Source organism: Pristiophorus japonicus, chromosome 17 (assembly GCF_044704955.1).
Source record: "Pristiophorus japonicus isolate sPriJap1 chromosome 17, sPriJap1.hap1, whole genome shotgun sequence".
Classification (NCBI taxonomy): Eukaryota; Metazoa; Chordata; class Chondrichthyes; family Pristiophoridae; genus Pristiophorus; species Pristiophorus japonicus.
Genome location: NC_091993.1, coordinates 24,165,199 through 24,174,781, shown reverse-complemented (window position 1 = coordinate 24,174,781; position 9,583 = coordinate 24,165,199). Strand labels below are relative to the sequence as shown.

At 40.2% G+C, this 9,583-nt stretch overlaps 1 protein-coding gene across 1 annotated transcript in view; it reads left to right on the top strand.

Moving 5' to 3' along the window:
* ctc1 (CTS telomere maintenance complex component 1) overlaps positions 1–3,540 on the top strand; it is a 68,373-nt gene extending 64,833 nt beyond the window's left edge. The window contains exon 23 of the mRNA XM_070859118.1: positions 3,454–3,540. Coding sequence (XP_070715219.1) covers positions 3,454–3,540 — 87 coding nt within the window. The remainder of the gene's footprint in view (positions 1–3,453) is intronic.
* The last annotated feature ends 6,043 nt before the right edge of the window (positions 3,541–9,583 follow it).

The following is a 9,583-nucleotide window of genomic DNA, read 5'->3' as shown; positions in this document are numbered from 1 at the left end:
CTCCCAAACACATCCATAAAAGATTGAGTGTACTTTGAAGTGTCTCGCACTTTATTTAAATTTATCCATTCTAGTTATTTTGTAACTGTTCTACATTTGTGTGCAAATGTTTGTAAAGCCCAGAGAGGAGATTGCTGTAATTTGCCAAGGAATCAGATAACCCAAGGTTCTACTGTACAGCTCGGAATCCATAATCCTAGGACAGGTAATATGTTGAACATTTCAGATCCTTATTATACTGTGTACCAGTTCACGTTTTCCTGCTGCCTTTCTTTTGTGGGTATGGTTGTAAACAATATTTGCCGTGTTGATGTTATTTTCAGATGTAGAGGAGATTATGACTGTATCTGCTTGGGGATGTCACAATTTTGTAGAGCATTATGATCTGTTAAACCCACCAGTATCTTACCATTTTCCCCCTGGTGTAGCGCTCCCTGATTCAGTTGATCAATGCATCCTTTGACTGGGGATGTGGAGAAAAAAAGAGTTTCTACTCCTCACCAATATTGGGTCAGCCTAGTGGCAAAGCACATGTTTATGGACACAATTGGTTTTGGCTATGATGCTGCATACAGTTTAATAGCCTGCCAACACTGAGCTCATACCTGAAAATTGGCCACTTGGGTGAGGTGTTGGGGGCAGCCAAAGCCCATTAAACAACACTAGCAACATTTGGTGCTTCAAAAAGGGAGAAAAGTGGTTGGAAAAATTTCCCTATTTTGATATGTAATCTTAATACAATCAACAGATAAGTTAAGAGACCACACTTTATGGGGACAATTATATATTTCTATTACCAGTGAACTGTGATCCTTCTCTCTCATTCCCCCTCATTCTCTGTAGTGATTTTTCTCCAGCCTCCTTGTTTATTTTTGCACATTATCTCACACACTGGTGTTTCCAGATATTCCCTATGCTGTTCTTGAACAGTGCATGAGAGCATGATGTGTAGGTTGACTTGTATTTGATCAGGAGTGCTTGGCCACCCTCCTTCAGTGGAAGCTTGTTGGTTCCATTTTGCACCTTTCCACAAAGCGTGCTTCAGATCAAGAACTTGCCATGTAGAGATTCCCAAGATGAACCCATATCCATCTCTATGTATGTTTAATTTATTTTCCACTTTTTTCCTTTTTATGGTGACATCCCTATAGTTACAAGGAATAACCGCCATGAAAATGTTACTGGAACTACTTTGGAATTACAAGTTTTGCTTTTCTTTGCTGACTGAAATTCATTAAATCCAAGTTGAAACATTGCAAATGGTTAATAGTTGAAATACTTGAATGCTTTGTGAAGAGTTGTGATTTTTAAATGAATTGATGGTGAAAGATATTTATTTCATTTTGCGTTGTTCACGTGTTAGGTTTGCCCAGATGAAATGCAACACAAAAATTTTAATTTAATCTTGTTAGGATAGAAAATGTGGAAACTTGGAAGAAAAACACAATTTCACAATTTCAAATCTTGTTGCTTAATGGTCAATTTTGAGATTAATGTTTTTCTTGAGGCAAATTACTGCAGTGAATTTGATCACTTATATTAGCAACACAAGTGGACTGAATCACAGTCCCTCAAGTCATTTGGATACCTTTTATCATTGTATGTAAATACGAGTGCTATTGAGCAGGGTATTCTATTTTACTTGCTAAGGAAAGGAGGGAATGAATTATCCACTGGGTGTTGACATAAAGAATACTAATTCTGCTGCAGGTTACACAGGCTGCATTTGGGGTGATGTATTTCTCCATAAATTATTGACTTCAAGTAGTGATTGACTTGGGTCATCAGAGTTAGTTGGATTTTCCTATTGCTGGGTACACTTGGGTTTGTATTCACGGTACTAGTGGTACACTCTTAACATTTTACTTCTATTGGGTGTAGATTTTTTTTTAAATCGTCCAAGAAATTTAGATCGCTTCTGTCAGATTGAAGTCCAGTGGTGGGTTATGTTCTCTCTCTTTTCACCCCCAAAACAAAAGACAGAACTTAGTAGGTAAAGAAGGAAAGAACTTGCATTTGCATTGCACTTTTCATGACCTCTGGACATTCCAAAGTGCTTCACAGCCAATGAGTTACTTTTGAAGTCCAATCACTGTTGTAATGTAGGCCACACAGCAGCCAATTTGCTCACAGCAAGCTCCCACAAGCAGCAATGAAATAATTGATCAGATATTCTATTTTAGTGATAGATTGGGGGATAAATGTTGGCCAGGACACTGGGAGAACTCTCCTGTGCTTTGTCAGATAGTGAGATGGCAGACATGTTTGGTTTAAAATCTCATCGTCAACAGTGCAGCACTCCCTCAGTACTGCACTAAAGTGCCTACCCCTACAGTACTGAAATGGCCTTCATCAAAGTCACAAATGACACCCACTGTGACTGTGGTGCATTATCCCTCCTCATCCTTCTCAACCGGTCAGCAGCCTTTGACACTGTTGACCACATCTTCGTCCTTCAACGTCGCTCCTCCATTATCCAGCTGAATAGGACTGCCCTCACCTGGTTTTACTCCTGTCTATCCAGTCATAGCCAGGGACTCTCCTGTAATTTCTTCTTTTCCCATTACCTCTGGAATCCCCCAAGGATCTATCCTTGGTCCCCTCCTATTTTTCATCTACATGCTGCCCCTCGGCGACATCATCCGAAGGCATGAAGTCAGGTTCCACATGTATGCTGACGATGCCTAGCTCTCTCTTTCCCTCACCCCACACCTCTCAACCGTTCCACTGCCTCTGTCGTCAAGCTGCTTGTCTGACATTCAGTCTTGGATTAGCCAAACTTTCCTCCAATTAAACATTGGGAAAACTGAAGCAATTGTCCAAGGTCCCTGACCCAAGCTCCCCACCGAAGGTAGCCTCCTCCCTGGCCACTGTCTTTGGCTGAACCAAACTGTTCACAACCTCGGCATTGTATTTGGCCCATATGTTCTCCATCACAAAGACCGCCTATTTCCACTTGCAGAATATCGCCCGTCTCTGCCTCAATCCATCTGCTGCTGAAATCCTCATCTATGCTTTGGTTGCCTCCAGACTTCACTATTCCAATGATCTTCTGGCTGGTCTCCCATCTTCCATCCTTTATAAAATTGAACTCCTCTGAAGCTCTGCTGCCCTAAGCTTAACTCTCACCAAGTTTTGTTCGCCCATCATCCCTGTGTTTGCTGACCTACCTTGGCTGCTGGTCCTCCAGTGCTTCAATTTTAACATTCTAACATTTGGGCAGGGAAGCAACTTTCATTGCCATGGTGCAGATTAAGTCCAGGGCTTCTTGTTCTGACAATTTAAACCGTGACAATTGTATGGCTGGTAGTTATATTTTCTTCCTTTTTGAAGTATGTCCGTACCCACTGGAACTTGAGATGACAACAGAATAGAATTGATAGCCCAAAAGTTACTATGTGATGGTGTCATGCATTGGAACAAAAATATGACCTCAGAAATTTTGGATTGTAGGTTTGTGCTGAGTTCTGGATCTTGGACATGCTGGAGAATATCATCCAATTATGTGGCCAGGTGTTTTTCTCGGAGAAAAAATCTTAGTGAGTGGCACAGGTGGAGGTCTGGGAGCAGGTTGCTTGCCTGCCCTTTGATAGCATTGTAGGAAGCTTAATTCAGAAAGTTGGTGCATTGTGCGTGTGCCAGCGCTAACTTCTCTGCAGCATCTGTCTAATGTAATTTGCATATTCATTCCCTGTACTGTTTTAATGCAACATTCTTGCATTTTCTAATTCTGCCTTATGACATGAGTGACTTGAAAGAAAAAGACAAGTTTATATAGCAGCTTCCCACATCTCCTAGGTGCTTCATGTACAATCAATTATCTTTGAAGAGCAGTCATTGTTAAGTAGGCAAATACAACTGCTATTTTTCACTCGGCAAGATATCACAAGTAGCAGAGAAATGAATGACCAGTTGTTTGATTTTGGTGGTTTTGGTTGAGGTAGTAATGTTGGCTAGGACAACAGGAGAATTCCCTGCTCTTTTTCAAATACCTATAAAATCTTTAATGTCCACTTGAATCAGCAGACTGAGCCTTGGCTTAATGTGTCATCCAAGGATCGAGCCTCTGACAGTGCAGCACTTCCTTGGCACTGCACTGGAGTGTCAGCTTAGATTATGTACTCAAATCCTGGAAAAAGTCTTGAACCTACAAACTCCAAGGCAAGAATGCTGTCAATTGAGCCAAGCTGACGCACTGGCTTCAATCGCTTTCTGTTGGCTTTTTGTGCGAGGAAAAAAAAAATCAGCACTCTCGTTTGTTTCTAGTGACTAATCTTGCGATAATAGCCCCTTGTTACTGCTTCAACGACAATAGAAATAGTTTTTCAACATGAAAGACCTTGACAGGATATATAATTTAGAACGCTTTCTATTTGATCGTCCCCATAGCCTTCTCTCATTGCAACTACATATTCTGTCAGCCTTGATGTCATTCTAGTGAATCTATGTTGTATCTTTTCCATTGCTGCAATATCCTTTCTATAACTGAGCAGCCAAATGCTTTAACTTTGTGTTCTTTCTAACCAATATATTGGACAGATTCAACATCACTTCCTTGCTTTGGTATTTCAAAACACAGACTCACATTTGCCTTTTTATGTGGCGGCTTCTACATGCAATCCCATTTTCAAGATCTGTGTATCTGTACCTCTGGATCTCTCTCTTCACCACTCCATTGAGAACCATACTATAAAATGTATTTCCAGCGCTTCTTCCCCAAAATGTACTGCTTCACATTTATTTATGTTGAACTGCATTTTTCACTTATCTACCCAATACCCTTGTGTAGTCTCCTGCATTCTTCCTCACAGCTTGTTGTGTCAAATCATTTGTGTATATGAAGAATAAGATCTTAATGGAGATCCCTGGGCACACCTCTAACTGTAATGCAAGAAAAATCTATTGATTCCTCCTTGCTCTCCTTCGCTGTTCCCTTTTGATACCATTAGGTCTTAATTTTTGCAACAAGTCTCTTACTTGGAAGTACTACTGCATTCCCATTCTCTACATCCTTGCTAATTCACGGCCATGCACTGTGTCTAATTTGGTAGACATTGTGGAAAAAGAAAATATTCCACAAGGGAGCTTTTTCTGCTCCGAAAAACACCTGGAAACGAAGAAGCCCAAAAGCCTGTTGCTGATCTTTTGCACAACCAAGTTACAATCCAGCCCTTAATATCTGAATGTTCTTTTTTTCAAAGGGGGTGAATTGAGAAGATTTGTTTCTCCAATTTTCTCCCCTCCTTATCTTCTGAAGTCACTGACTCCCTAAGTTTTGGTTCCAAAATGCTGACCGTCTTCTGGTACTTTGCAAGTAGCCATTCTTCATACATAATGAATGATGGTAGGCTGTTCACCAGATTCTGTCACAAGGATATGCACATGTGCATTTTACAGCAGAGGTCACAGAGGACATGGGGAGGGAGCCCTACCTGATTTTATTCTCAATGCCATTTGTAGTATTGCTACTGCTATAGCAGATCAGCTAACTCACCATCGACTGGTACTTAAAGCCAGAACTTGCTGCTCTGTATAGGTTGTGCTATTCTGAGTGGTAACTTTACCTACTGGGACATCGGAGGAGCTGAGTAAGATTTCTAAATCATTTTAAGTGCTCAACTTGAGTCTGCCTTTCTTAATGGTGAGTTAGAACTTACATGGGGAGCAAATTTGACTAATCAGCAGTCTTTTGAACTAGGGTGGTTTTTTTTCTTTTGGCTTTATTTTGCACAATACATCTTTATCTTGGTGTCTGCGACAAAACTAGGGTAAACCAACGTGGGGGGGAAGAGGAGAGAATTTACAACTACAACTTCCTTTTAAGACCTTTAATATAATAATGGCAATATTATGTATGAGTAATATATAAGGAAAATCGCCCTACGAGATGAGACAAGAACATCTGTTTTGCAATTGCTTTTTTTCGTATGTCGGTGTTGACTGAAGTTAGTTTGCCTATGTTGTGGTTAGCATGAGTTGCTTCATCCTCAGATGCCTATTTACCACATGCATGTGACGTTGCAACTTTTTGGTTGCCAGTATTCAACCTATCAGTGCTAGATAATGTTTCATGGATTCCAAACAGTTTCAGCTGTGATGATTTGTTAATGTAGAGTCTTAATGCAGTGCTTGCACCTGAAGTAAGTGAAGTGGAACGTTGATGACTGCTGATAGGAATGACAAGTGCATCAGATGTCTTCCATTCAAGCATAATGCTCATTTGTATTGTTTTTGGCTTGGTTTCTCAATCTATATCTACCAGGATTGTCCCCAGTGGATTTCTTTGACGATCTCATCACAAATGCCTACTTGGCATTGGCTGTTCCTATCTCCAATTGGCACTGCCAGTCCACATGCCATTATGCAATCTGTCTTAGACAATCTTGTGTTGACTCAGTGAGAAGGATGATGAGTCAAGAAAAAGAAGCTGGGCATCTATATAACATTGGTGTGGCACTGGTTGAGTTTGTTGGTGTTGGCCTAATATGCTTCATGTCCAATCACCTTGGAATGGATTTGCTTCACCTGTTTCCTTATGTGGACATGAATGGCTGATTTTCTTGCACCAACTGGTGCTATCACTCATAAAATTATAGAATCATAGAATGGTTACAGCACAGAAGGAGGCCATTTGGCCCATCGAGCGCATGCTAGCTCTCCAAGAGCACCTCAGCTAGTCCCACTCCCCCACCCTTTCCCCGTAGCCCTGCAATTTTTTTTCCTTCAGATACTTATCCAATTCCCTTTTGAAAGCCACGATTAAATCTGCCTCCACCACCCTTTCAGGCAGTGCATTCCAGATCCTAAATGCTTGCTACGTAAAAATGTTTTTCCTCATGACGCCTTTGGGTCTTCTGCCAGTCACCATAAATCTGTGTCCTCTGGTTCTTGACCCTTCTGCCAATGGGAACAGTTTCTATCCACTCAGACTAGTCTATCAACGTAACTGAAGTCCCTCATCCTGGGACTCCTAGGACAAAGTCGAGTTCTCGCTGTTTTCTATATTTTACCCTTCAACGAAAGTGACTTTTGCCAAAGCTTTGTAGATGTATCGTCAACCCATTATCTTCAGAGAGGTCTCTGTTGATTGGCTTGGCAACCTCTTGTCTTGGGATAGCATTCCCAGTCTCTAGCATTGCTTGGATGTACTCTCACTCAAGACTCTGATCCTGTTTCTGTAGCATCTCTTTAATATGGCTCCCACCTCGAGTGGGTGAGAGCTGCTCCCGAGTGGCAGGAGTCTTGTGACTGGGTGTATTGATGCCATTAGTTCCTCTAGCTGAGTTGACAGCAAGTATCCCTACAGCTAAGGCAGCTAAGAGGCTGAAGATGACCCCCCCCCCCCCCACCCCCTGGATGTCCCTGCAATGACAATCAGATAATTGATTTCAATCTCTAAAAAAACTGTCCCCTGTACCTTCCTCCTTCAGTCCATTTACTTTGTACTCATTTTCCTCTTATGTTTAATATTTATTTTCATCTTTCCTTTGTTCATTGTGTCTTCCTCATGGTAGCTGCATTCATTTTGCTTGGTTCATGAAAAAGGTCTAATCTTTGGCTTCATTCTTTCTCTTTGTCACAGTTCTTTAACCCACAGCCCATCCCCTGCCTACTTGAGAAATACTCCTAATTGTTTCCCCAAGATGCTGGGAAAGGATAGCGAAGTGCTTGGAAATGTTGCATTGCAATTTTATTAAAGGTCAGAAGTAAATAATAGTTACATTTCTCTCTTCAAAGCCTGCTTTAAAGGCTCTCGACTAGGAACCGATTAGCTGGTGAACCATCAAGCTACTCTGAAATTTGAGACCACCCAATTAGCGAGTGAATGTTTCTCTTGCAGTGGTGTATTATCAGTTCCATTGGTGCAGCATTGTTGCATTTCAGATCGAATGAGTTCCCTTGTAGATGTTTGCGATGAATACAAATGACTTGGTTAATTCTATTTTAATCAGAACCCATTACCTTGTAATTATTATTTATAGTATGACTCTGGAGCCACAATTATAAATACACTGAGTTGTTACAGTTTGAAAGTGATGCCCCTATTTCAGGCATTTTCCTTGGTTATAACTTTAAAACTCTTATAATGTAGTCAATATTATCGCACTTTCATGGACCCTTGCAATAATACTCGTAACTTGGCAGAAACCCACTTTTTTTTTCTATTTTAAATTCAAAGGTTATTAACATGTTGCCTGAATTTTTAGTTATTTCCTCAAAACAAATTCAGTTCTGAATTTAATTATCTAATGACATTGCATTAATTACTGATGCTGCACATTACCACACTATGCATTATCTAAGTGTACGTTGATATGTTACCATAGAATCAGATATATTTACAGCACAGAAGGGAGCCATTCATCCCCTTGTGTCTGTGTTCGTCCTTGGTAAAAAATCTAAAACTAATTTCACTACCCTGCTGTCTCCAAAGCCTTGTATCTTTCTCTGCTATTTTATTCAACTTTTCCTTTTAAGGAACAATGATCATTGCCTCGACTACTCCTGTGGCAAAGCATTCCATGTTCCAACATTGCTCTATGTAAAGAAGTTACTCTTAACCATGCATCCTCTCTCAATTTTAAACTCATGCCCATTCTTCACTAACATCACAAAAAGAGACGGTTTTTATTCATTCTACCAAAGCTCATAATTCTAAAAAATCTCTCCAATCTCCTCTTGTCTTCTCTGCTCCAGCGCAAATTGTCCCATTATCTATAGTCTGTCCTCATAATTGTAATTTCCCATCTGTTATCCTGGAAGCTCTAGCCCTTTCTATAATGCGGCACCCAAAACTGTATGCTAACTCACCTAACCAATGTTTTTTATAAATTCAAAGTTGCTATTTTTAGTCTTCTGTTCCCTTATTTCTTAAAATATGTTGTACTTGAGGTCCGCTTCAGTGCCACGTCTTAAATGGAATCTAGTGCTGTACTAGACTTCAGACAAGTACATCTTGGAGCTATGAAAAGAATAAATGGGAAATGGAACAAAAAATGAATTGGAATTTGATTGAAGACCTTATTTATTATGGGAGGGAGAAAAGAGAAGCATGAGACCAATGAATTTCATGGTGCAGAGGAGTCCATTTGACCCATTCAGTCTGTACCAGCTCTCAGAGCTGCCACTTAGTTCTATTTGCTGGTCTTTTCCCCATGCCCTTCCAAGAGTGGCTGAATAAGGAGATGAAAGTAACCTAAGGTCCAAATAGAAGTATGTTAAAAGAGATACAAGGAAACATAATGTGTTCAGTTGGGGTATCATACTGTCAATTGACAGTAACTAAAGGGAATGTGAAGTGAAGAAAATGGAGGTGAATTGGCAGTAAGCAAAATCCAAAAAGATGCATTAGTTATGTAGTTATAAAGACCAGATAGGTTCTTTAAAGGATAGGTTGGTAGATTTATAAGCAATGAGGAAATAGGACTTTTGAATGAATTTTTTTTTATCAGTCTTCTGAAATCAGTCTGATCAATATTGGTCGACTTTCAGATCCAGACATTAAAAACATTGTAAATGTCTTTTTAATATGCATTAGTCGTGGAGGAATGACAGCTGGAACTACTATAATCTTGGGGGTACA